The 27,786-nt window shown below is 41.0% G+C and overlaps 1 protein-coding gene across 1 annotated transcript in view; it reads left to right on the top strand.

Annotated features, from left to right (window-relative positions):
* The window catches only part of LRP1 (LDL receptor related protein 1), a 338,552-nt gene that overhangs the window by 73,866 nt on the left and 236,900 nt on the right, over positions 1–27,786 (top strand). The window contains exons 3-4 of the mRNA XM_087710610.1: positions 16,667–16,789; positions 24,529–24,666. Of these exons, the coding sequence (XP_087566736.1) occupies positions 16,667–16,789; positions 24,529–24,666 (261 nt within the window). The remainder of the gene's footprint in view (positions 1–16,666; positions 16,790–24,528; positions 24,667–27,786) is intronic.

The raw sequence follows: 27,786 nt of genomic DNA, 5'->3' as shown, positions 1-27,786 counted from the left end.
TGTCCTTCCATCTGCTGTCCTTGATGATGGGCAGAGCAGCTTTTTTTTCTAAGTTTGTTTCAAACGCTGTTATCTTGCTTCCTTATTGAATATACAAAGTCATTGAATCGGGACATTAAATCGCTAACAATAAAAAGAATTTGTGAGATACAGAGCAGTCTGAAGTAGAATTGAGGCTGGTAACCCAGGCTGTCTAGGACAAGAGATATACTGTAGGGTTGATTGATTTGGTTTTCGGGGAGGTGAAGGGTAATGGAGTGGCCAGACTTTTTTAGCTTGTCATTTTTAAAGTCCATTCACCATTAAAAGCTATAGGAAAATTAACTAGGGCAGTGATTGCAAACCTTTTTTGGCTGCTGTGCCAAAAGCTGGGGGAGCACAGGGGGGGCGTGTGCTGGCATGCCACAACCATAATGCTATGTGTGTGACACCGCACCCCCCCCCCCAGCACGAGAATGCACATGTTCAGCAACAATCCCCTTCCCCCACGTTTGGCGTGGTTTTTTCGCCCTCCCAGGCTCTAGAGGCTTTCTAGGAGTCTTGAGAGGGCGAAAACAGCCTCCCCCGCCCTCCAGAGGCCTCAGAGGCTTACTTGAAGCCCCCGGAGGGCGAAAAATGGACCTATGGGGAACTGGGAAGTTCAGGAATGGTGACTTCCGGTTTGTCAGTAGGGCCATTTTTCGCCCTCCGGAGCCTTCAGGAGGCTTCCCTGAAGGCTCAGAAGGGTGAAACACGGTCCTATGAGCAAACCGTAAATCCATTCCCGAACTTCTGGTTTGCCGGTAGGGCTGGCTTTTCACGTTTTGGAGGCGTTAGGGAAGCCTCTGGAGGGCAAAAAATGGCCTCAAAAGAAGGCCAAAGTCAGCTGGCCAGTGCACGCATGCACGCTGGCCAGCTAACAGGGGTGCCTCGCATGCCCTGACCAATGGCTCCGCTTGCCACTTGTGGCACGCTTGTCATAGATCACCATCATGGAACTAGGGCATGCTATATAGAAAATTAGCTGCACCATTTCTAGCGAACAGAAGAATCTTTATCCTGCCGATTTTAATCTGTCTAGAAAAAGATCCATGTCAAGGTTCTGTATGAATGAAAAAACCTCATTTGGTAAATTTTATACTAAGAATCTTTTGTGATTATAAATAGGGTAATGGTTGGGTAGTTCATTGTATGGTACAGCTCCTTCTTTCCTTGAAGTTGGAAACTCTGCATGATTCTAAACTTTGTTATTGGTCTTCATATAATCAAAAAACACATAAATAAATGTGAAACCATTAGAGTCTTCTGTCAAATATCAGCTGCAAAGTGCAGTAGAACCAGGTAACAACTTTTATGTGTCTCTTCCTAACTATTTGGCTGCCTAAGGTCATCTTGACTTGGCAATGAAAAAAGCTCTCTGAAAGCCTCCATAAGGCGCTGCACAGCCATTTTGGTGAAGTGGGCGGGGCTTTGGGAGACAAAAAATGCTGTATTTGGTTTATAAGACACACCCAGATTTTCAGCCTCTTTTCTGAGGCAAAAAGGTATGTCTTATATTCTGAAAAATATGGTGTATATATATATATATATATATTGTGTGTGTGTGTGTCTTCTGCATTTATTTGTTTTTCGATAAGAATGACGTCTTCAATGACCCAAGTGATAAGAAGAAATAATCTTGATCTTCTTCCTTCTGATATTTACATCAGACTTAAACATACTCTCTCCAAGCAATCTTTCTCTTTTGGTGGGGTATGCAGGAAATCCAGAGAAATTCTGTATTTTTCTGCCCTTGAATGAAAGATCATTAGGTAGGTATGTTTGAAATGAAACTCTGGAAGATGGAGGGTGACTACCGTTTTTCTCTCCTAACTTCTGCTTGACTAGGTTGATACATTTTGTATGAAAACAAAACTAATTGTTGACATGACAGAGGGAGAAAAACTTAGACATTGTGTAATGCACAAAGTATGTATTTTTCCAAACAAGAAAGAGGAGACCTTATATGAGCCTGTTCAATAAACCAGTTGTTTACATGAGTAAAAACTAACTACTGTGAGCTTGTTATATTCAAGACTCAGGCCATTGCTTTTCCAGTGCCACCCATTCAGGCCCATCTGTCAAGGTGAAACAAACATCCTGTTGTGTTTTTCTGGTTTGGTTTCTTAGCATCTCCTCAAGAATTATGGCCAAAAGGTCTCAGACAGTTGGCTTTTTGGCCAGATCATAGGGGCCACAAGATCCAAACATCTACAAGAGATGCTTTGAAATAAGTCAAACACGTTTCATGGGGAAGCACAGCTGAGTCTTGTTAGAGACTGCAGTCTTAGACAGTTGTGGCCAAAAAGTCATATTTGGTTTGATTTTGGGGGGTGATCTCACTAGCTGTCTTTAAGGAACATACTTAAGAAAAAAAAGTAGTGAGAAATTTGTGATCTGAGGCCAGACCAATGGCTGGTTTACTTATATGCACACACATCTCTCTTTTTTCTGATGGTTGAATATATTATAGGAAGTCTAAGTATTAAGGCTGCTATAGTTAAAATTGAGCCTAAAATTTCTGTTATCAAGTGAGACATTTGTTAAGTGAGGGTTGCCTCATTCTATGACCTTTCCTGTCACAGTTAAGTGAATCATCACAATTGTTAATTTAGTAACAAAGTTGTTGAATGAATCTGACTTTGTTTGTCAGAAGGTCAAAAAAGATGATCACATGACTCTGGGACACCTGAACTGTCATAAATATGAGAGAATTGCCAAGTATCTGAATTTTGATCACGTGCCCATGGGGATGTTGCTACAGTCATTAGTGTAAAAAATAGCCATAAGTCACTTTTTTCAATGCTGTTATGACTTTGAAACATCAGTAAATGAACTATTGTACGTCATGGACTAACTGCACTGGGCTGTGATGGGAATAATTATACAGAACAAATTATATAGTGCGTATGTTAGATTAGAACTGGGAAGGTCTGGATACGGGCCTGTCCTTAGCCATGGCAACTCAGTCACTTTCTCTCAAACCAGTGTACCTCATGCAGTTCAGTGGTGGGTTCCGGGCGGTACGGCCCGGTATAGGCATACTGCTGGCAGCTGGGAGCAGCAGCCACCGTACTAGAACGGTGTTTCGGTGGGCCCGCCCGCCCACCCACCCCCATTCCTTACCTCTTTTTGAGGGAAACGGGCCAATTGCGCACATGCACACAGCATAAGGTGCCTGTGCAATCTCGCTGAGCAGCTGGGGTGTCATAGGACAGTCGCATACACATGCGCGCCCAGCATGCGCGCAGAAGGTGGACGTCTGGCCCTATCACAGCATACCGGTTGCAATGGGATCCAGAACCCACCACTGATGCAGTTTTTGTTGTGACCAAAAATGGGAAATGGGAGTGCCCTATACACTGTTTTGTGCTGTTGGGGAATAGGCGGGATAGTAATTTAATACATCAAAAGAAAAAAGTTATTAGGGTTTCCTTTTCAGTTTTGAGAACGTTTCTGTATGTACGAAAAGGGAAAGTTAAGTTGAAAACTGTAGGGCTTAATTTATACAGCTTTTGAGGACTTTTAAAAAAAAATGTTGGAATTAATCCTCCTTTATGTATATCTGAACTGAATAATTAAAAAAACCCGGATCATATTCAACAGTTTAACTAAGAGGAAAGAGGAGAATGCAAGATTAAGAAAGAAGGAGATTCTTTCTTTCCTGCCGGAAGAGCTGCTTTGCTTTTTATTTTTAGCAAATTGGCGCCCGAACTTCCCAAATACTAAAGAGGGAACGTTTGAAAATGGAAGGCCTTGCAGCTGTACTCTGCTGATTTGAACTGGACTTTATGACCAGCATGAAGGGCTCTTTCTTCTTTTTTTCAAAGTGTTAGCGCTGCTCATTCTCTACCGAAGAATGCTGGAGCTGCATCTGCTTTTACTTAACTTTTTTTTTTTTTAAAAAAAGGTTAAGAGCCAAAATCTCAATTCATCCTGGACTAGACCGTTAAAGACACAGCCCTCTTTAACATATTAATATCTTAGGCATGGTGTTTATTTTGTAAGTGCTTGCTTGCTATATTTTTAAAATGAGAGTTACCTAAGGTGTTTTTTTTAAATATTTTTTGTTAAATCTTTGAACATATCTGGAGATGATGCTCGGTCAGGACAGCATAGAAAGCAGCTGGGAGATTCAAATGCCTATGAGCTAGTGTAAATTTTATAAACCGACTTTTGTGTCTAGGTAACATCTTCCTTCTGAAATACAGAAATGCATAGAAATATGTCCAATTGTCTAAAACAGGGGTATCAAACTCAAGGCCTGTGGGCTGGACCCTGCTGTGGGGTACTTAGATCTGGCCCATGGGGCCGCTCTGGAAACAATGAAAGAACGGCTCCCGGTGCCTCTGCAAGCAAAAATGGTGGTTGAGAGGCCACATGCGGCCTTCCTAAGCTCCGTTTTTGGCCATGACGGCCTTCTGCAGCCTTCTGCCAGCGAAAACTGAGTTTGGGGAGACCATACACAGCCCGCCTGGCAATGGTGGATTCCTACCGGTTTGGACCAGTTTGGCCAAACAAGTTGTGGTGTCACTGGAACCAGCAGCGATCAAAGCCTGCCACACTCCGAACTGGTTCTCAGGTTCATCTTGTTTTTTGCTTCTGCGCATTCACAGAGCAATTTTTATTGTAGTGCACATGCGTGCGCACGGCATGCCCACACAGCATGCCCATGAGTGAACAGGCAGTAATCCCCACCGGAACCTACCCCTGCCACCTGTTTTTCACTGGTTGAGCGCTGCAGGAGGCTGTCATAGTCGAAAATAGATCACAAATGGGCTGCTCATGGCCCTCCCGGGCTGTGTTTTAGCTGGCAGAGGGTTGTAGGAGGCCATCATGGCCAGAAAGGCCTTGACGGATGATGTCGAGCTGGCCACGCCTCCTGCCCCCCCCCCCAGCCCTCCAAGATCAAACACAACCCTACTGCGGCCGTCAATCACGTTTGACATCCCTGGTCTAAAATGTGGAAAGACCACAATACTTTGGGGCATTTTTTACTCATAACAATAACTTTAGTTTTCACTCAGTAAATTTTATTTTGAATTTAAAAAGTCTTCCAAATGGGCTATGATAGTTGCAAAATCATTTCCAGATCCAATCAAGGTTTTTGAAAGGGACATCTTGGAAAAGGTATCACATAAAGGAAGCATTCCTCCCAGTTGTGGGATTCAAATTTTTTTTACTACCGGTTCTGTGGGCATGGCTTGGTGGGCGTGGCAGGGGAAGGATACTGTAAAATCTCCATTCCCTCCCCACTCCAGGAGTAGGTTACTGCAAAATCCCCATTTCCTCCTGATCAGCTGGAATTCTGGAGAGAGAATAGAAAGAGAATAGATGGGGGCGTGGCCAGTCAGGTGGTATTTACCAGAACTCTGAACTACTCAAAATTTCCGCTACCGGTTCTCCAGAACTGGTCAGAACCTACTGAATACCACCTCTCATTTCTCCCTAATATTAAAAGCTTCAGTGTCCTCCAGAAGCTGGGCACAACTGCTTTGAAAGCTTATCAGCTTTCATTGTTTCCAAAGGCATAGGGGCTTCCAGAGAATGCCTTATTTAGCACCCAGAATCTTCTGACTGATGCCCTTATTTTAACCATTTGAGACCCCCAGTGTGCTTTGTGATGTTTCCCATTGAAACTGTTGCACAGACAAACTCATTTCACAGAAGATCAGAAAGGCCCCTGTTGAATCCAGCCACTCTATTGTCCTCTTTCTACTGTGTCCTACCAGACACCTTTTGGGAGCAAAACATGGAAACATCTCAGTGTTAAATTAAAGACACGGCACATTACATAAACATGCACACTGTCACTTAACCATTGTGTGGCTGTTCTTGCACAAAGGCATGCGATTAGTTGATGATCTGTTTTCCTCTCCTCTCCATGAATCTATGGAACATGTCGACAAATGTTCAGAAGTCTGCATATTTACAAAAGCTAGGTAGAAGAAAAGATAATATGCGAATATGTAAGTGTACCTGTAGCTGCTATTTTTTTTTTTTTTAAGAGGCATTTTGGGAGAAAGTGAAGAGTGGCAGGGCTTGTTTTCCATTTGCATTTATTGCAAATAGCAATAGCAATAGCAGTTAGACTTATATACCGCTTCATAGGGCTTTCAGCCCCCTCTAAGCGGTTTACAGAGTCAGCATATTGCCCCCAACAACAATCCGGGTCCTCATTTTACCCACCTCGGAAGGATGGAAGGCTGAGTCAACCCTGAGCCGGTGAGATTTGAACAGCCGAACTGCAGAACTGCAGTCAGCTGAAGTAGCCTGCAGTGCTGCATTTAACCACTGCGCCACCTCGGCTCTTAAATGATGGAGTTGGAAGGCAATTACATCCACTGTGAAGGCTATCTACTTTTGAAATTTCTTTTTATATTATATTTGTCTTCCCCTCTCCATAACAAGGAAGCAAATATATTAGAACCATCCCCATTGCTTGACATAACATAGTGCCATGATGGCGAACCTATGGCAAGCGTGCCAGAGGTGGCGCATAGAGCCCTTTCTGTGGACATGCGCACCGCCACCAGCTGCTCGCTCCGGCCAGCTGGTCTTCTTGTGCGCCGGAATGCCAGAAACCCATAGGCCAGCTGCCCGGTGCACACATATAGCACCAGCCAGCTAGTCTTTGGATTTCTGGTGCTCTGGCATGCACATGCCGGAGGTTCTCCATCACTGACATAGTGTCTAGTACAGTGTTTCTCAACCTTGACAACTTGAAGATGTCCGGACTTCAACTCCCAGAATTCCCCAGCCAGCATTCGCTGGCTGGGGAATTCTTGGAGTTGAAGTCGGGACATCTTCAAGTTGCCAAGGTTGAGAAACACTGGTCTAGTAATAGAAGCCAGGCTTAATATAAATACTTGGAATGTCCGTTTCTGATCTTCATCCTCAAGTGAGCAGTTTTTGCTTTATGTTTAGTGAATATCTGGTGTAGTATTTGGGGGCAGGAACTCCAGTTTGGGAAGGTGTATATTCTATGCCTGGGTTGGATCCTGAGCTACTCATTTTCAGATACTAATGCAAACATGATATACTTGTATGCAACTGCCTTGTTGGCTACAAATTGATTCCTGTGATAATAGAAACATCTCATGTTAATTATTTGAAGATGAATCCTGTGACCGCCTATTCAATGTTCTTCGAGGAACAGCGTATATCTTTGAGGAAAATAATATGACACAACCTTTTTAGTACTGTAACTGCTTAAGAATTCTGATCAGGGATTGGATGGATATCCCCCCTGAGGTCTGGTTTTTCTTCTAGCATGTTTCTGCTAGCAGGGTAATGTCATTATTATTTATAACTGTTTTCCTGCTTCCAGCCTTGCATATGTTTCAGTCCTCCGCAGAATGAAAGCAGACAGATCATTAAACTGGCCCTTAAGCCTTCATTCATTAGCATAATAGTGTGGTTCTTGGAAATAATCTTGCTACTTTCTAGGAATCCAGGTCTACACTTTTTTTAAAAAAAGTGAAAGCTATATTTCCTTTAACAGGGATGCGGTGGCTCAGTGGCTAAGATGCTGAGCTTGTCGATCAGAAAGGTCAGCAGTTTGGCGGTTCGAATCCCTAGCGCCACATAACGGAGTGAGCTCCCGTTGCTTGTCCCAGCTTCTGCCAACCAAGCAGTTCGAAAGCATGTAAAAATGCAAGTAGAAAAATAGGAACCACCTTTGGGAGTAAGGTAACAGCGTTGCGTGCGCCGTCGGCATTTAGTCATATCGGCTGCATGACCACAAAGATGTCTTCAGACAGCGCTGGCTCATCGGCTTTGAAACAGAGATGAGCATCGCCCCCTAGAGTCAGGAACGACTAGCACGCATGTGCAAGGGGAACCTTTACCTTTACTTTATATTTCCTTTAAGATGGGTTAGGGCACTCGTGTTGGGCAAATGTGACATATGATATCACTATATAATCCATTCCTCCGCAGTGTAGGAGCTTTTTTCCACAGGACCCACTCACAAAGGCTGGTAGTACTGGTAGTCCTCAACGTACATCAGTTCGCTTAGTGACTGTTCAAAGTTACAATGGCATTGAAAAAAGTGATGACCATTTGTCACAGTTATGACATTTCCAGCACCACTGATCAAAATTCAGATGCTTGGCAACAGATTCATATTTATGACTGTTGCTGTATCCCAAGGTCATGTGATCCCCTTTTGCGAACATCTGATAGGAAAAATCAATGGGGGAAGCCAGGTTCACTTAACAATCAGGTTACTAACTTATCAACTGCAATGATTCACAACCACTGAGACAAGAAAGGCCATAAAATAGGGCAAAATTCAATTAACAAATGTCTCACTTAGCAACAGAAATGTTGGGCTCAATTGTGGTCATAGGGCGAGGACTAACTATAGCTTTTTTGGAGAACAGTTATTTATTCATTCTGGGATCAGCTTATTGCAGATTCTTTCCTTATCTTTCTTCTTCTTTCTCCTCCTCTGCCGCCCGTCATTTTTTCTAGAAGTGTATTTGCTAAAAGAGATTGGCAGTTTGTGGGTATTGAGGAGACTGGAGGAAATACTGTGATGGGAGCTTTGCATCTTGATAACAGGCAACAAGGATGTCTGGACTTTGTTCAGAGTTTTTCTCCCGAATAATTAAAACTTGTTTTCTGGAAGATCATATACTTTTTCAGCAAGAAGAAAATGCTACGTTCAGTGCCTTCTATCTCCATTTGGAAAAGGATCAAAAAAATAGGTTGACCTGCAGCCTAAATAGACAGTCTGGGAACAGATGAATGTAGAAAAAGGAGTGTTAGTAACGTACACGCGTGTCCTGAAAGGTAGGGAAAGCAAGGAAGCTCTTGTATTTTTTTATTTTTATTTTAGAAACAGAAAGCCTTCAGTCCCCATGTTGTTATTCGGCCGGAGGTTTTGCTTTGGAAACCTTCGAAGATATATCTCTTCCGTGACAGACTCTGTAAATCCAGGGCAAGGCTTGGGATTCTCCAGAAGCCTTTTGACAAGGTTGTCAGAGAAAGATTTATGTTCAGGAGAAAGGAGAAGGCCAGTAGTGGGGAACGAAATGCCTTTTGTGTCTGAGTGGCAGGTCCCAGGGGGTCAGCAATAGGATAGTCTTGTTAAACCATCTCTGTCATAACAGCAGAACAAAACTCAAGCTTTGGGAGTGCCATGACTTTCTTGAACAGATCTGCAGCTACTGTGTTTGCCGTTGTAGACATCGGTTCAAAACCTTCGTTTTTTCTGCAGGCTCCTTTACATTAGGCATCTATCTCTTTGAGAATTCATTTATTTCGAAAATTTATATTGCTGCCTACTCGCACCCGACAACTCAAAGAGGCTTACAAGGATATAAAAGAAAGAAAAATAATAAAATAATACCCCCCCCCCCATCCCGGTGACAACCGCACATTCATACTAGCCATTTCATGGGCACCATCCCTCTCTGTGTTCCCCAGGCCCACTGGCAGAACCATGTCTTCAAGCCCTTCCGAAAGAGTGGGTGGGGGGCAGTCTAATCTCCGGGGGGGGGGATGTTCCAGATAGAGGGAGTCACCATGGAGAAGGCCCTTCTTCTAGGTCCCGCCACATGTATCTCCTTAGGGGACAGGACCCACAACATTCTTTGCCTCCCTGCTCTAGTAGGTCAGGTAGATGTGACCGGCAAGAGACAAGGCAATTGTTTGCATAAGGATTTCACAAAATGTATTACGTGGTAGTACTAGCCACCTGTAACATGATTCAGCTGGTGCTTTTGTGATCTAGACACTGAACTAGAAGTTAATATCTATAATATATCCAGCCGTAACAGCTTCCATGGATCGCCGTAAGACACAGTGGCGTCAAATTTCCATGGAAGTCGCCTATACCCACGATGGGTGAAGAGGCGTCAAGTACAAGTACAAGTACAAGTAATAATCCAAGTTTACTTACTGGATATAATAGACTTATATCTGGGTGTCTTTGAGACAGTAACTGTCCCTCAGCCCAATTTACCTCACAGGGTAATTTTTGTGTGGAAAAATTGGAAGAGGAACAGCTCTGTACTGTCTCTTATGTTCCTGGATGAAAAGCAAGATAAAATTCCAACATAAGCAAGGGCTGGGAAACAGAGGGATTTTGTAACATTCATAGACCGAAACGGTGCTTCTCAGTTGGAAAGGGTCCACACACAAAAAAACTGGATTGTTTCTACCTTGGCTTTGATGTGATATATTTGTTTTAATATATCTTAAGCATGCTTGAGGGAACCCTCCTACCAATAATGCTTTGAATGATTGACTCTGTCAGTTTCATTCCTGGTGCTTTTAGGTTCAGGATTACAGGAATGGGCAAAGGGCAAAGTAACACACACACACACACACACACACACACACACACACACACACAAAACACACTGCCCTTTTCCAAACCCATTCATTCTTTGGATGCTGTGCAACTTTTTCATTCTTATTGCTCTTTTTCATTCTTATTGCTTTAGTGTCAGAGCCCCTTAGGGTTAATGGTATTGACTTTGAGGTTTTGATGGCCATTTATTTTGTATGCATATGATTTGGCAAAGCTCAGAGGTATAGAAGATGCTCAGCAATTAGCAGATAGCAACTGTACCATTTAGGAATCTTCCCGACAAATTGACTGAAATGGCACAAGAGACTGAGAGTGAATTAATGGCTTGCTTACCAAGCAGGAAATATCCTAAAAAAAAATGTATGTTTTCTGCAGTAGATCTCTGGCTGCCTATAAACTATATTAGTGTTGGTGAACCTTTTCGGCACCGAGTGCCATAATGGGGGAACGTGCGTGCGTGCCGGAAACTGGAAGAGCAGCCGCCAGTGCGCATGTAAGCACTGGGAAAATGATCTTCTGGTTTCTGGCGTGCACATGCACACCAGCCAGCTGGTCTTCACATGCGCATGCATGTCAGTAATCAGAAGATGAGGTGGCCAGTGTGCATGTGCACACCAAAACTGGAAGATCATCTTCCCTGCACGCGCATGCACACTGGGGGGGGGGCTACTCTTCTGGTTTCCAGTGCTCCCACGCGCGTGAAGACCAGCTGGCAAGTGTGTTGGAACCTGGAAGAGCAGAACTCGTGTGCCAGAGAGATGGCTCTGCGTGCCACTTCCGGCACCCGTGCCATACGTTCGCCATCATGGTACTATATCCTTGAATCTTTTCTCTCATTTAAGCAGTGCAAACTGGAGACAGGGATACAGTTTTCTCTGCGCACATTAGAAGATTTGATGTTCAGTTGAAATACAAGGGCACTTCTGATGGATTAGACACTGAAGAGGGGCAACAGAGGAACATTGTGAGTTTCCTAAGGTTTATTGGTGGCTTGCTGGGTCGAGTCAAGGCTTGTCTGGGTTATTTACCAGTCAATAATTAGCTGTAGTCCTCGAGGAACATATGATGTCAACTGCTATTTCTCTCCAGCCTTTGGTCCTTTGTTTGAACATGAATGCAGGTGTCTTCAACTTTTACATCTCTTATCCTACTAATCAATCTGTCAAAGAACCTGCAGTTTATCATGGCAGAAACAAAGCAAACAAAAATGTTTTTGGGAAAGGATATTTATTAGTAGTCGACATAACATGATCAGATCTGAATTCTTTGTAGCGCCCTGTTTGAGCTTGAAATACCGTTACGTTTGGAGCTGGTACTAATGCAGGCTTGAAACGTGAAACTTTGTTACGTTTTACATTGATACCATAAGCTTATAGGCATTTATGTGTTTGCAAGTTGCAAGTGTAGGGGGAAGAGGAGCTGACTGCTTGAAGTAATGCATAGAGACAGGGGTACAATTATATCTGCAAGTTAGGAAGAGGACATTAACCCTGGATGCCTTAAGGTCCCCTCCAGCCAGGGGTGTGTTTAAAGTAGGCAATAACTACAGTAGTTCTAATGATGCACTAATGTGCTTTTAAAAACTGAATATTTTAGCAAAGATATGCTAAGGATTCACAACAGTTCCAGTAAGAACAGGATTCTCCAACCATGACTCCACTAAAGCTTCTGATAAAATAGAGCTTTCTCATGATCACAAATTCAGGAATCTGCCCTGAATAATATAATTGAAGTAAAATTGAATTCCCTAGGAATACATTGTTTTTTTAATGTAAGAATAGAAAAAAACAATAACTTTGGTTTTGTTTGGTTTATTCAAGAAACTGAAAAGGGGATAACAAGTTATTTCTCCTTAAGTGTGAATGGCAAAAGTACTTAAAGAGGATTTCCCCCCCCCTCCTGATCTAACCACTCTTTAATAAGTTTTAATATAGTACACAGATAGAGGCATCAAATTATGCCTAATCTCACTGGTCATGCATGTGCTTCAAATAGGATTCAAGTACAGGTAGTGCTTGACTTACTATCAGAATTGAGCCCCAAATTTGTGCTGCTAAGTGAGATATTTGTTAAATGAGTTTTGCCCCATTTTACCACCTTTCTTGGCACAGTTATTAAGTGAGTCACTGCAGTTGTTAAATTAGAAACACGGTTGTTAAATGAATCTGGCTTCCCTATTGACTTTGCTTGTCAGAAGGTGATCACATGACCCCGGGACACTGCAACTGTCATAAATATCAACCAGGTGTCAAGCGTTTGAATTTGATCATGTGACCATGGGGATGGTGCGATGGCCGTGAGTGTGAAAAATGGGTTATAAGTCACTTTTTTCAATGCCGTTGTAACTTTGTATGGTCACTAAATGAACTGTTGTAAGTCAAGGACTGCACGTAATACCCAGAATCCTTATGAATTAAATAGGTGTATCCCACACAAAAATATGGGATAAATTTGGATCCATCAATCACAATATTGCAGATTTTGTTATATTAAGGAAATCAATATAAGTTATTAATTAGGTCCTTAAGTTCAAATAGTCGCAATATAATTAGAACTGCAATTTCTTAAAATGTAATTCTTGTAGCTCAGCCCTAAGCCAAAAATACATTGTTTTTCCCGCTCAGCCTGGACAAGCTAGGTGCCTGGAAAACTCAACTGTTAAATGTGTTGCTAAGCTTTCTTTCCTGCTCTGCCTGGACAAGCAGGAAGAAGTGGTTTACACAGAGTAGCTATGTGTGTATGAATCTTAACTCCTCATTCTCTGGCTGGACATCACCCCTGCCTCTCAAACCTTTCCCTGGGATAAAGAGTCAATGGCTTCTCTTTCAGCTTCCTGCCTTTATCAGGATGGCTGAGAGCTTTCTTTGAGAATGGCCTTCTAACTTATTGGTATTTAGTATTGAATGCAACAGAATTACGTGAAAAACATTCTTAATGCTTGCATGCTGTTTTACCTCTTCATTTAGAAAGATTTTTTTCTCTTTCAAAGGACAAACAGTTTGAGGGGATGGACAGCTTTCTGAAAGACATCCTTTAGCCAAACATATGCTTTGTTTGCAGAAAGCAACTGTTCCATGCAGAAATAATTGCATCAGAAGTTTGCTTGCAGCAAAAGCAGGCAAGCACTCTCCCCCCCCCCCCCCATCCAGGGCTGATTCACATCAGAAGTAATCTATTAGGGAACCCTATGCTGGCTTGCAGTGAACAAAGCCAGAGCTTATCCCACCCTGCTTTCCTTGCTCTTGTAAGATCAGCGCCGTATCGCGCAACTTCCCCCTTGTTTTGTCTCTTTAAGAATCCATAGGGAATTATTTTTAATGGAAAGGATCACTATCCCTTGATAGTCTTTATCACTTTTGTAGGTGGTACATCTGTCCATGTACATAAGCTCAGTGCCCCCCCCCCAACCTTATGGGTTCTAGGGACCAATTCTGTGGAGGGCAGTTTTTTCCGCTGACTGGGAGGAGCATGGTTTCACACGCTGCTTGGATCCCGTGCATGCGTGGATGGGCCTTTACTCAACTGCCTGGCCACAGATCAGTACCGGGTTGCAACCCAGGGGTCAGAGACCTTTGTACTAGCCGATACACATCTCTATTCCCCTCTCCATTTCTCACCCCAACTTCTTATTCTTTCTATTTGGTTCCTTGTCCCTTACCTTGTCAGACATTTTCCCTTTTCAATTTGCCTTGGACTTGTTGCCTTATGTGTTTTGGCCTGATATGATCAGAGAAGTCATCAGAGAAGTCAGTGCATGCACAAGCATGGAAATTCAATCATGAAGCTCAGCAGCTAAGAATCTATTTGAAAGAAGCTATGTAATTCTAGGTCTGTTGCTGGCCCTCCAAGCTGGGGTCTATTCCTGCTGGTGTTTTGTTTGAGATGGGAGTTGATATGAAATATAGCAGCTTAATGAATGAGAAAAAGAGACTGCTAGGAAGGCATGCATGACAGTTTGGTTACCAAACTTTTATACTTCCTCACCATAGTCTTCACTTACAATTTATATAGAATCTCATATTATCAATCTAATATATATGTATGCAATTATTATCATTATTAAACATTTATTTGACTATACTGTAACTATTATACTATACTATATGTAACTGGAGGATGGTTTTTATGTTTTATGTTTGTTTTTGTTTGTTTAAAAATAAAAAAATATATAAGGAAGGCATGCATGACTTTAGAAAGCTAACTATGAAGCAGAGTGATTTTTTAAAAAAATGTACCACCTTTTCTAACAGCTATGTTGCCTGGGCCTCTTAATCCATCAATCTCCATCCTCCTTGTAGTACTTCTGACAGCAAGTGTGGAATGAATGAGCCGTTGATTTGTTTAATTATTACATTTGTATAATGCTGAATCTGTCAGAATGATAAATAGCAAGGCCAAACAATGTAAATGTTCTTTGTAGTAGACCAACATATATCCATGGTAATAAAGCAAATTGCTTTAGAAATAAATTTACTATCTTAATCAGTAATAGTAATGGAAGTGGCAGAGTTACCATCAGCCAAGTCAGCCAGGAGCAATAATTTGTTGGTAATAACCCAGTAGTAAAGTCATTAACTACCAAGTGAAGACGTCTACACTGATGTCCTTGGATAAAATATATATGAAGACTGCTAGTAAAACTGGAGTTTAGAAAATAGGACAGCCTAAGGAAAAATTCTAAATTTGCTTACCTTGATTGTCAGTATAAGAGGGAGAGAAGGAGCAATATTGTCAGGTTTTCAGAATGATGTTGTTGTAGACCAGATTAATGAGGTAGTTAGCTCCACCTTGGGAGGCCTGCTTTCTGACATGGTCTATTTCCAAGGGCTGATATGTGCTCTTTGGAAGAGCTCAGTCGTTACCATTTTCCAGAATGAGCCTGACTTCTGAGGAAGGCCATTCAGTTAGATTGGAGGTATAAGCAAAATCAGTGTCTCCTGGTTTCATCTTCCTTCACTTCACAGAAACTGGGAGCAGCCACAGTTTCTTCTGCAGTACAGGGGTACAGTTGTGATCCTACAGATATTAACTTCTCTGTCTTCCCCAACCTGCTGCCTTCTGTGTATGCTGAGAGTGCAGTTCCAGGGAATTTAGCACACATGAGTGTTGACAGATTGGGAAAAGCCATGCTACAAGAATGCTACATACCGTGTTTCCCCAATAAGACCGGGTCTTATTTTCTTTTGACCCCCGAAATAAGCACTTGGCCTTATTTTTGGAGAGATCTTATTAGTTTTAAGGTGCAGGAAGTGGTGAGCGTGGTCACCTCATGGCTGCTGCTGTGTTGCACATCAGTGGACCTGCCGCTCTTTTTTGCACCGCCATTAGCGTTACAGAAGGTGTGCGGTAGCTAGGGTTGCGGGAGCAGCCATTAGGTAAGGGCATGTAGGGTGCATGGGTCATGTTCCCCCCTCCCTCCCTCCCTCCCCTGGCCTCGCCTCCTCACTTCAGGTTGTTTGTGTGGCAAGCAATCAGAGGAAATGGTGGGGACCTGCTGTGCATGTGTTTAAATATTTTCAGCGAGGAAGGTACAACAAGGCAGGAAGCTTGCAAATTGACCAAGTAGCTACCTGCCTACAGCTTCTAAATGAACAGAGTTGGTTGGGATGTGCCATTTATTAACTCTTTATTTACCTGCCTGGATTGTACAAATAAAGGCTACAGGCTTGACTTATGATAACCTTTTCAGAATAAAGCATTGAGCATGCTTCTGATTCATCTTTTTTGTAATTATTTAAATATTTTTTGTGAGGTAGGCCCAGATGACCATCTTCTGGCTGAGTCAAAGTGAATCACGGCTGGCCTTAAGGCTATTAAAATGGGATTTGAAATGTGGACTCCCCCTCCCCTAACAGTCTGCATTCTTCAGGTATAATTTTAGTAGGATCCCCTGAATCACCATGGTAGTTTTTGTAAAAAGTCAGATTTGAGATTCTTACAGTTTTTCCAATGCAAACACTACATAATTTAAAACCACGGTTCCTGGTTTGTGTCTTTATTTAAGCCTTTCATGTATAAATTGTGAATTCCTGAGAGATTTATTCAAATTAAATGATGTTTAAAATCTGTTCTGTATTTCTGCTCCTGCTTTGCTCTGATGAATACCTTTCATTTTAACAGTGCTCTTTACTGAAGTATCATGAATATGTATGAGCCCAATGGCGCTGTCAAAATTGGTGGCTTTTAAAGTAGCCAGCCTTTGAAATTATTGTCAGGGACACAGAACATAGAATCATAAGGCTGGAAATGACCTCCGTGCTTTACAGAAGAATCTAATTTTTAATGCTTTCTTCCCCCCCCCCCCCCTTGCCTTTCTTTCCTCAGCACCGAAGACATGTAGCCCCAAACAATTTGCATGTAAAGATCAGATCACGTGTATATCCAAGGGCTGGAGATGTGATGGAGAGAAGGACTGTCCAGATGGCTCTGATGAATCACCAGATATATGTAGGTATCTTTACTTCCTCTTCTTTTCTCTAGTGAATATTTTTCCAACAATTTTGATGTGATGACCTGGATTGCTTTCCATTCACTTTTTCTGAGAGTGCAAAATGCATGGCGTACTTCTCACAGCTTTGGGGACATTGAAAAACAAACAGCACATGAGGAAGTTTTGTAAGAATTCTCCACTTCGGAAAATATCGTTTATTACTCACATTTTTGTGCAAGTGGGCAAGTGTTCCTCATTGGGTTTTAGCCCAAATTGCCTGAGAAAACCTTTTCCCACTTCACTTTTCTGACAAGTTTCCCTTCCCCTTATTCTCCCTCCCCCATTTTTTTTTTTTTTGGCTTCCTCCTGTAGAAACCACTGGCTTCTTAGGATGGTAGTGTTCCTAATTGAAGATTCTTGTCTGATTATAATCTGCTGAATAGAAAAATTATCCAGCAGAGAATTTTACATCATATGGATTATTAATTCTCTTAAGTGAAGCTGCTAGAGTCTGAATCTTGGGCTTTCTGCCTATATAGTATGTGCTCAGTCATTGAACCATGTTCCTTTCCCCATAATAAGTATGGTAGAGAATGGTCAAAATGCCTTCCCTGCTGCTCCACAAGCTCTATTTGGACACGTTAAAAGAAAGTTTGGACTTCTTTATAAATGCTAGATAGTGTCCCTTGGCAGAAGAAGAGCCTCAACATTGTTTTGATTTGCATGAAATGCCAATGGAAGACGTTTTTTAGACTAGCCTGCAAGCATTCAGTAGATAGTAGGAAATTTCAGGAATGGTTGAAAACAAACCATTGATGCATGTTGTGCATCAAATATAGGTAATCCTTGACTTACAACAGTTCATTTAGTGACTGTTCAAAGTTCAGTGACACTGAAAAAAGGGACATGACCATTTTTCTCACTTATGACTATTGCAGCATCCCTTTAGCCATATGATTTACATTCAGATGCTTGGCAACTGGTTCATATTTATGACGGTTGTCCTGGTGTCGTGTGATCACCTTTTATGACCTTCTGACAAGCAAAGTCAATGGGGAAGCCAGATTCACTTAACAACTGTGTTACTAATTTAACAACTGCAGTGACTCACTTAACAAATGTGGCAAGAAGATTTGTAACATGGGGCAAAACCTACTTAATAAATTACTCATTTAGCAATATAAATTCTGGGCTCAGTTATGGTCATAAGTCAAGGACTATCTGTAGTTCCATGCTACCTAACTTATAACCTTCATAATTAAACCAAGAATGGGAGAGAGAAAAAATAAATCCACTAGTTGCCCTGCTCTGTGTGAGCTTTGGGACTGTGAGTTCATTCATTAAGATTTATGTCTCACCTTTCATCCATTATCTTAAGAAAGTAGGCATAGGACTCCACAGTTTTTGTCTGCAACAAACAGAGATAAGTTGGATTGGACTGAGACTTAGGCGTGGGATGAAATCACAATAGAGAGATCTTCCAGGGAGAAGAAGGAAAATAGCAATGTTTTTCAACTATAAAAATTCAAGTTAGAATGGTTGATGGTATATTCCCAGATGGGAATTTTTGAATACAAAAGGAAAGGCTTTTTTCTTAAGGCTTTTTCTTCTTTCTTAACAGCTTATAAACTCTTCTTTATTTTTTTAAAAGATCTTCCTCTATTTGCATTCATACAGATCAGGGAAAAAAGGATTTTTCAAGCTTTTCTGAAAGGCTTTTTTTTTATTGATGACTAGGCTTAATATATTGTAGTGGATGATTTTGATTTGTCTAATTTAATATGTTTCAGTGGATGCTTTGGTATTATTACTGAGATGTATTTGTGGCCATTATAGTTATTTTTATAAGCTGAATAAATAGAATAGGGAATAAAAGGAAATACAAAATGCCTGTGTGTGTGTTTGTGTGTGTGCGTGCATGAAACAAGAAACTATTTCACAAGAGGTTGGCTGTGGAGTCTGTTAAAAATATCCTAAGTGATTGAAAAGATGCTGAATGACTTCTTTGTATCTGTCACAGAAAATGTGGCACAAATATAACTGACATTTTCAAAATGGACTTGCCTATAAAAAGTAGTGTTAAGAAACAAAATTCCGATCTTTTTATAAAATTACAATTAGTCAAATCACCAGATCATTTCTCAGAAAGTTCTAGGGATTATCCAGGAAACTATAGGCTGGATAGTTTAATGGCTAATAGAAACCACTGTTAAAAATTATCAAGGATATAAGAGAAGAGTGCTACTGAAGAAAAATCCATTAAAAAATTCTTAGAATAACCAGGAAAGAAATTAAAATTAAAGCCGCCTTTATACAAATGTGTGATACAACCACATTATAAATAGTACAGACTGTTACTTGGAAAAGAATACTGAAGAGATGGAATAGACAGTGAAAAAGGAACTAAAATGATTTTAGGGGCAGAAGTAACTTGCCATGAAGAATGGCATGTCAAGCTTTTCAGCATCAGAAAAAAGGAAGATACAGAGTATGCATAAAACGATACACATTATAGAGAAATTTGATAGGATGAAGGGTTATTTCCACTTTATAATTTTATCCCCAAAAGGTTATCCAGTAAACTGAATGAAGCGAGATTCACGGAAGATAAAACTGAGCACTATTCTCGCTATTCTCCGCAGTATAGATAGCAAAGGATTGGAATTTGTTCCAGCAAGATGGGAAGGGCTGACTGTCCCAACTTAGCCTTAAAAGGAGATGATGCCGATTCATAGCGGAGAAAGATATCGATGCCTGAGTCGTGATGGTGTTTGTGATTGTCAGGTTCACAAGTATAGGCTCTCGATGTCACGTCTGAAGTAAGGGCAAGGGAAGGTGCTGTTGTAGTCATGTTCTGCTTGAGGAGTTTACTAAAAACATCTAGATGGCTCCTGTGAGAAGCAGGATCTTGGGCTAGGTGAGCTTTCAGGCTGACCCACCTGGATCCTTGTTTTTAGCTGCAAGAAAACTGGGACCAAACAAATTCTTCATCTTTTGGCCCAGTGCAATTAATTCCTGATTATAACAAGAAAACGGATTTGGCCTCTGGGATGTCTGCCAAATTTCTCCAGGGCAATATTTCAAAATGGTGCAATCATTGTGAAATATTCGACAGAGGCCAGATGTTAAATGTCTTTTGTATAAATGTGCCTCTGGAATGAGACACTGACAATGTCAAATTCCAGTTGATCTCAGTTTGCCTCTGAATTTGAGAATTGAATCAATTCAAATATTCAAACATGGTTAGTTTTTCCACATTGCTATTTGGTGTCTAATGGAAGAACCTGTGGAAGATCAAAGCAGCTATAATAATATTTTTACTATTTTCTGGTTGCAAAATTAACAAATGCAATTTTGCTATGAGTTTTAGTATCAAACGCTTGCTCACTGGAGCACTTACCAAATATAATCAATAATAATTACCCTGGTCAACTATGAAACTTTAAAAAAAGAAGCTTCAATTCTGTGGACAGTTAAAATACGCTGCTTATTAAGGGAGAAATGGTGCCTTGTTGAAGTTCATAACTCAAATTATTATATTCCATTTTCCTTGCCCTTCACCAAAATTTGATCTATGAACAAAATAATACATTAAGGCAGTTTAGCTGACTTGCTAACTGCAATTTAGATTTCTGGAAAAAATGTGGATTGTGTATTTTACATAGCATGATTCTGTGCTTATTAAAGAGCACACAGATATATTTTTCCCAATTTGATGCGGTCTTAAGTGTGTTGGATTATAGTTCCTAGCGTTCTAAATCAACTTAGAGAGCTTGGGTAAAGACCAGATGACATTAATAAACTAAGTAAAAGCCAACATTCAAAAAACAATAACGGAATGCATTTTATTTTGGTCAGCACAGAACTATTGTTGAAAAACATGAAAAAAAAGAGGGATCCTAATTTATGAAGCTTATCTCATGTGCCAACATCATTGATGTTGCTAATATTGATATTAGAAAGTGAGCTGTTATCCCCAACACTAGAAATTCATTTGGGGGGGGGATTTCAAGGGAAAGCCTTCTAACCTTAGAAAGATAAGGGGGCGTCAGCACGGTGCCATAGTGGCCTGAGAAAGGACTGGCTAAACAGCTCCAGAAGATGGAGAACTTCTCAGTCTTGTCTTAGCAATGACAAGCAAGAGTTACCCCAGATAGGATTTGGAGATAAAGGAAACAGGAGAGGAAAACTGGAGGTGTCATTGTTAATATCCAACCGGTTAGCTTTATAAAGCCAAGCTTACATACATTTGCAGGCAAACACCAAGAAATTCCCAGCCTATTCCAAACAATGGAGCCCCTGGTTGGGATGAACTCATTATTGCTCATTTAGCCTCTTCTTGATTGTTCCCACCGATTTTAAAAAGCACCTATTAATTTAAATGCAGACACTAATTATTAATTAAGGTTTTGGACTGCTGACAAATTTGGGGCAATACCTACCGGGACTTCCCTCTGAGCTTTCTAGACAAAGCATAAATATTTATTAGCACAGGCACCAACCACTGATCAGCCTTAGATCAAGTAGCTTCACTGTCGTCTAAAGGCAACCAACTGAAGAGGTTGCAGCTGAGGATGAGAAGGAAAGCAGGATTGTTTGCACAAATTTTCTGAAAGACCAGCTTCTTCTGCCATCCCTCTCCTTCTCATTTCAGCAGGGGATCAGAAGATGTTTTTAACAATAAGTGCCTGAGCTTGCACACTTTCTTGTCTCCTCAACTCCTTTCCTTTCTGGAATGTTGTCTCTTACAACACCTTTTTAACAGAGGTGGGCTTCAAAAATTTCAGCAACGGGCTCTCTGCCTGATTGTTAGGTGGGCGTGAACATGGTAGGTGTCGCATAGTTGGCCTCCTGCACCACGGCGGGAGGAGGGGGGGCTATTTTTGCCTTCCCCAGGCTCTGGAGGCCTTCCTCTAGCCTCTGGGAGGGAAAAAAAACTGCTTCCCCCAAACTCCAGAGGCCCTCCGAGACTAGAAATGGGCCCATTTTCAGCCTTCCGGAACTTCCAGGAGGTCCGTTTTTTCCCCTCCCTGAGCCTCCACACGGGCCCTGCACTTACCTCACATCCCAAATGGGCCATGTGGAGACTCCCGGGAGGGGAGGGGTGGGCAGAGCCAGCCAGCGGTAGGATTTGGAGGTTCTCCAAACCGGCCATAATGTTAGCCACGGGTTCTCCTGAACCCAGGCGAATTGGCAGCAGCCCACCCCTGCCTTATAAGGATTGTGTTGCTAACAGAGATAATATATAAGCTACTATAGGATTCAGATCCACCCCCCACGATCATCAGTAAATAAAGGACTCAGATTTGCATTATATGTGTGATTGCTCTGGGCTAAGCCAAAGTCCTTGGTGAAAGTTTGGACACATTTGGGAGAGAAGGTAGGCATGGCCTAAATTTTACAACGGGTAATCTGATGTCTTTCAGATGTTTTGGATTGCAATTCTTGCTATCCTTGACTATTGGAAGAGACTAGCTTGGCTATCTCTTGCCCATTTGTAGAGCAGCACTTCCATTAAGGATGATGGCTTATCATTATTGTACACGGTTGGGTGAGGTTAAACTCTGTATCCTGAGATGTTTAGCTATGGAAGTTTTCCTATCTAGTAAAGACTTAAAAATATATTTTTCGGGGGCAGTAATGGAGTTTCTCTTTTTTGCAAGCAAAGGGGTATGTATGTATGTATGTATGTATGTATGGTATATAATGTATATTGTCAAACAAAAGTGTCTGGAGAATAAAGATGTTACCTGTAACAACCTTAAGACTCTGCACAATGATTTACTCTAGACTTAGTCTTTTATTTCTGTCACTTAGCTAAATTATAAAGCTACTGTACAGGGTAAAGGTACAGATTTAACATGTGGTTTAATATGTACTACATTACGCAACATTTTTAAAAACTCAATTTGGAATATTCTTGCTTGTACAAAAGTAACTGAGTGAGAGGAGAAGTTAGGTTATTTGGTGGCAAAGGTTGCAAGACTAAAGAAAGAATTATTTACTCTGTGGAAAAGAAACAAATCTCAGTTAATGTGGCCCTTATTGATGCTGGTGGCTATTGGAATTATAAGCATTAGCACAGAGTGGCTTATGTTAGGAGGTTTGTAAAGATTTTGAATTGTGCTGAATTTAGATAAAGATATAGTCATCCAATCACTTTTCCTGGCAAGGTTTTTCAGAAGTGGTTTGCAATTGCCATTGCCTGAGAGAACCTGATTGGCCCAAGGTCTTTTGTTCGTAATCCTGGTTTCCATTTCTGATACTCACAATTAGAGAATTGCTAGCAGTAGTAACAATAACAGTTGCCATTTAATATTAATAATAATTGCATAATACAGTAGTAGAAATCTGGATGTTTTAGCAGAAGCATTCTGTGACATCAAGTTAAAAGTTTTTTTAAACAAATTGAATCTTCTGTTGTTTTTGCCCTTAAAATTTCATCCGTGCTTAGCATTTTAGACTCTCAGTTGAGACCTCCTTCTTAATTCTTCCTTTTTCAATTGTATTTATTTCTGGATTGTAGCCAACTCAATTAGAGAGGCCATATATTTATGGGCAAAAGAACACCACCTTTAAAAGTGGTTTTTATAATGTTAACAATTCCTGTCTAATGCAACCCTTTGGGGTGTACCACAAACCTGTTACATGAAATTAATTACCTAATTTATTAGCTTTTAAAATAAGTAAAATGGTCTGTTAAGGTTCCTCGTGCCGGTAATGATTAAGTGGCTGATGGAAGGACTATTCTACATGGCAGAATACTTTGACTGATGGATCAGTACACACCAAGGCTTCTAACCTGAGCCATAAAAGAATTTGGCTTAATTAATCTTTAATACAGAGTTACTCAAACTCATTTGCTTGGTATGTTTCCCTTGGAAACACAATCTGAGATTTCATTGCCTTGTGGAAAAAGGATCTGGGTCAGCAGTAGGTAGCTTTGTGCCCTCCAAATATTCTGGACTGCAGCTACCATATGTCAGCATGGTTCCAATCCTTTAAAACCCTTTGCACTCCAAGCCACCTGAAAAATTCCTAGGTGAATTCAAATTAATTTTAAGACTCAAAAGGAGTAAATATTTGCTTTAAACCAAGAGTGTCAAATTCAAGGCCTGTGAGCCAGTCCAGCCTGCAGGGTGCTTGGACCTGGCCCTTGAGGGTGCCCTGGAAAAGCGAACAACTGGCCTGCAGTGCCTCTGCCAGTGAAAATGGAGCTTGGGTGAGCCATGTGTGTCCCCCATCCCCAGCTCCTCTTTTTGCTGGCAGAGGGTTGCAGGAAGCCATCCCAGCCAAAAATGGAGCTCAGGAGCCCATTTTCACTGGCAGAGTGCTCAGGCCACCACAGATGCCCCTGACATGAGTGACATCAAGCTGGCCACGCCCATCCTGGAAACCACCCCTCCCCCCCTCCAGGTCAACAACACAACCGTGATGCGGGCCTCAATGAAATTGAGTTTGACACCCCTGCTTTAAACTAACATTTACCAGGAATAGAATAATTGTGCCTGCGTTTCACTCAGGTCACTTGGAGTGAAGACTAGCATTATGCCTGTTTGTATTCTCACATTCATTTCCTTAGTAATTATATGATCGCATGCATTCTGTTTTGTAGATATAAAGGAACGCACAGTATGTGTCTAAGCATCATCTATACACATGAGGCTCCATTCCTTTTTCTAGGATCTTCTATAAAATATTTGTGCTGAGACCCTTGGAGACCCTCATAATGGCAATGGCTCTTCCTATTTTTCAGGTCCACATAGCAGGGTGTCGATATGCCATCCAAACTATTACAACTGCCTGGGGACTGATCGTTGCATACCCATGACAAAGCTTTGCAATGGCGAACGTGACTGTGCAGATGCTTCAGATGAAGGCGCACACTGTAGAGGTAAGTTGGGTAAATGCCAGCTAATTAGGAATTCTTGGTGTTAAAAAAAAAATCAGATACAAGCTGCCATTGTGTCCTGGCAGCAAAAAGACTGAGATAATTTTGATTGGGTTAAGAAGAAAAGTAAAAGTTATTCTTGCTATTAGTAGGATAGCAAGTGATCAAAGAAGCACAATTAATAGTAACTAAATATATGTAAAGAGATATAGATATTACTCTACATACGAACTTTTGAGTTGTGAATGTTGACTGATATGAACAAACCGGTCCACAAGTCCATCTTAGAAGGTCCCAGATGTCAAGAGAAGTTGGGAAAGGATTAGTTTCCAATGTGCCACATCTGTACTGCAGCATGCAGGAAGCCAATCTTTTCCTGTCTTCTCCTGACTTTATAATTCCTCATGGAAAGTCAGCAAAATAAATAAATAAATAAATAAATAAAAGAGGAGGAGGAAAAGGAGAAGAAGAGATTGAACCATTGAAGTGATCCCAGACCAAGCTTGAGCGATTCAGCTTGACGAAGAAAGTGCTGTCAATTGTGCAAGATGCAGGACCCTAATCTTGAGCACTTCACCAGAATGTCTGCCCTTCGTGCGATCTGCTGCTACAGTGTCCTCTATCAGGAAAAGAGGAAGACCACTACCCTAAATTCACTTCCAGAAAGTAGAAAACCTGCTGCATCAACTTCAAAGGATGAGCCAACACCATCACCATAACTATCAGGTTTTACCATGATGCTGTGTCACTTATGTAAGGTAAGTACTCTACTGGACATGGTTTTTTTACACTAGTTTGGACTTGTGAACAAAACAGGCTTGTGAACAGCCTCTCGGAACGTAATCTGTTTGTAAGCAGAGTAATGTCTGTACAGTGAAACGAGGTGGGAAAAGATCGGAATTATCACATTTTTTTAAAATGAGAAAATGAAGTCGTACACTTAAAAGTACACAGAAGAGTATTGAAGGAATAGTGTATATTACTGTCATTTCTAATTTTGGTTTTTGCTCAGTATAAAACAAAACATCTAATAAATGAATAACAGCTCAGAATAATTAGCTTTCAGACATGAGCTTAGAAATTATTTCAAGATTACTATTTCCTCTGAAAAAGAGGAAGTCAAAATTCCTGTTAATTCTTACTGTATTGCTAATCAAACATATTATATTTACTACTCTTTAGATGTACTGTACAGATCTGTAACAGAGGTCATACCACTATGCTTTATATGCATTTGTATACAACCTTGACTGGGTTGTAATTTCATTCTTCTGTAAATAACATTATAAAAGGCATTTAAGAGGGAGCAAGATGTAAAAACAGCATAAATTAAGAGGAAAATGAAGTGATTCAGATGAAAATAGGAAATATAAGCCAGAAACAGACAATAAAAAGTTGTATATACTGAAGGACACAGATACTTTTTTTTTTGTTAAACGTTACTTCAGTCCATCCTTCTATCTTCCTGCAAGGCTTATGTAAATAGTTGGAAAAATATTTGAAGAGAGTTCAAGACAGAGAATCATACTTTTAAAAAACCCACTGTCATGAAAAGCATAAGTAAATCAAAATGAATATTCCCCAAGGAAGAGATTAATTATTAGCTTACAGTTTATCAGTATAATCTAAATAAGAGATAGGCTCTTGATAGAAGAAAGAAATGGGGTGGTTAGCAGACTGATTTGCATATTAATTAGTATGGTCAGCTCTGTGCACACTTGTTAGGAGTTCAGTCAAGTTCTCTTTCAAGTGAGCCGACATAGAAATTAAGCAGGGTGCAGCGCCAGTACCTTGAGCAGCTCAGGAGAAACAAGTGTACAGAAGGAAAACAAAAAACCCCCAAACCCCAAAACTTTTATTTTAGTTTTCCTTGCAGGCGGCTAAATAGCCACATTGTCCTTGGGAGGTGTTTAATGCTCCTGGGAGGTTTCATACTCCCGTAGATCAAAGAGGCTCATTTTTATTTTTTATAACCTTGCTCTGTAATCCTATTGGATAACTCACTCTCAGCGAAGTTGAATGTTGGAGCATTTCAGAGCTTTGTCACATGCGCAGATTACTCACCTGCAGGCATCTGTCCTGGAGTGAACTTGGAACACAGCTTTCGTTTGCGGGAGGGAGAAATAACAGGATGCCAATACCGGCACCTCCATGGATGGCTATGCTCGATGCAGAATCTTGTGTGCGATTGAGGGCAATGTAACCTGAATGTCTTAAAGGCAGTCCTCAAGTTACGACCACAGTTGACCCGAAAACCTACGTTGGTGAGAACTTCATTAAGTGAGACTTGCCCCATTTTATGACTTTTCTCACTCCATTTGTTAAGTGAATGGCTGAAGTTCTTAAATGAGTGAAATGGTTGTTAAGTGGATCTGGTTTCCCCATAGTCTTCACTTGAGTCAGAAGGTCATAAAAAGGGGATCACATGACCCCCGGGACACTGTGACTGTCATAAATGTGTCAGTTGTGAAGCATCGATATGTAAATCACATGATCACAGGGATGCTGCAATGGTCATAAGTGTGAAAAACGGTCATAATTCACTTTATTTCAGTGCCGTTGTAACTTTGAATGGTCACTAAATGGACTGTTGTAAATCAAGGGCTACCTGTATTTGGTCCTCAAACATATTTCTCTGAATTACACATTCTTATCTACACCTATGCTTATCCCTCAATATAATATAGTGTATCAATAATCCTGTAAGCTATTTTCCTATCAATTTTATTGAACTATTAAGATATTGGTAGTTTCTGTAGCCATAGCCAGATAAACATTTAGACTTCTACCAGAAAGGTTGGCAGAGAATGAAAGGAGCAGTCTGTGCTGGACATAGAAGAAGGGACATTTATTCTTCTATGACCGGCATCAAAAGCAAGAGAGAGCGGGCTGGTTTGTTGCTGTGTTTCTGTGCCAGCAAAATAAAAACATAGATTGAATGACATCTCCTGCTGTTCTATATGTGTGAAAAGAGGAGGCTGTGATTAGGAAAGCAGGTTGCAGAGACCCATCTGCGTGGTTTTTAAAAGCAGCATAAGGCAAGACTGAGAAGATAATTAACCCTACAGATATTGTTGAACTGATCCTCCAGCTTTCTTCATCTTTGGCTACGCTATCTGGGGT

Source organism: Thamnophis sirtalis, unplaced genomic scaffold, assembly GCF_051295495.1.
Source record: "Thamnophis sirtalis isolate CommonGarterSnake01/CBP01778 unplaced genomic scaffold, rThaSir2_p1.2 scaffold_3, whole genome shotgun sequence".
In the NCBI taxonomy this organism is placed as follows: domain Eukaryota; kingdom Metazoa; phylum Chordata; class Lepidosauria; order Squamata; family Natricidae; genus Thamnophis; species Thamnophis sirtalis.
Note: the sequence above shows the minus strand (reverse complement) of the source record. Positions and strands in the feature narration are given on the sequence as shown.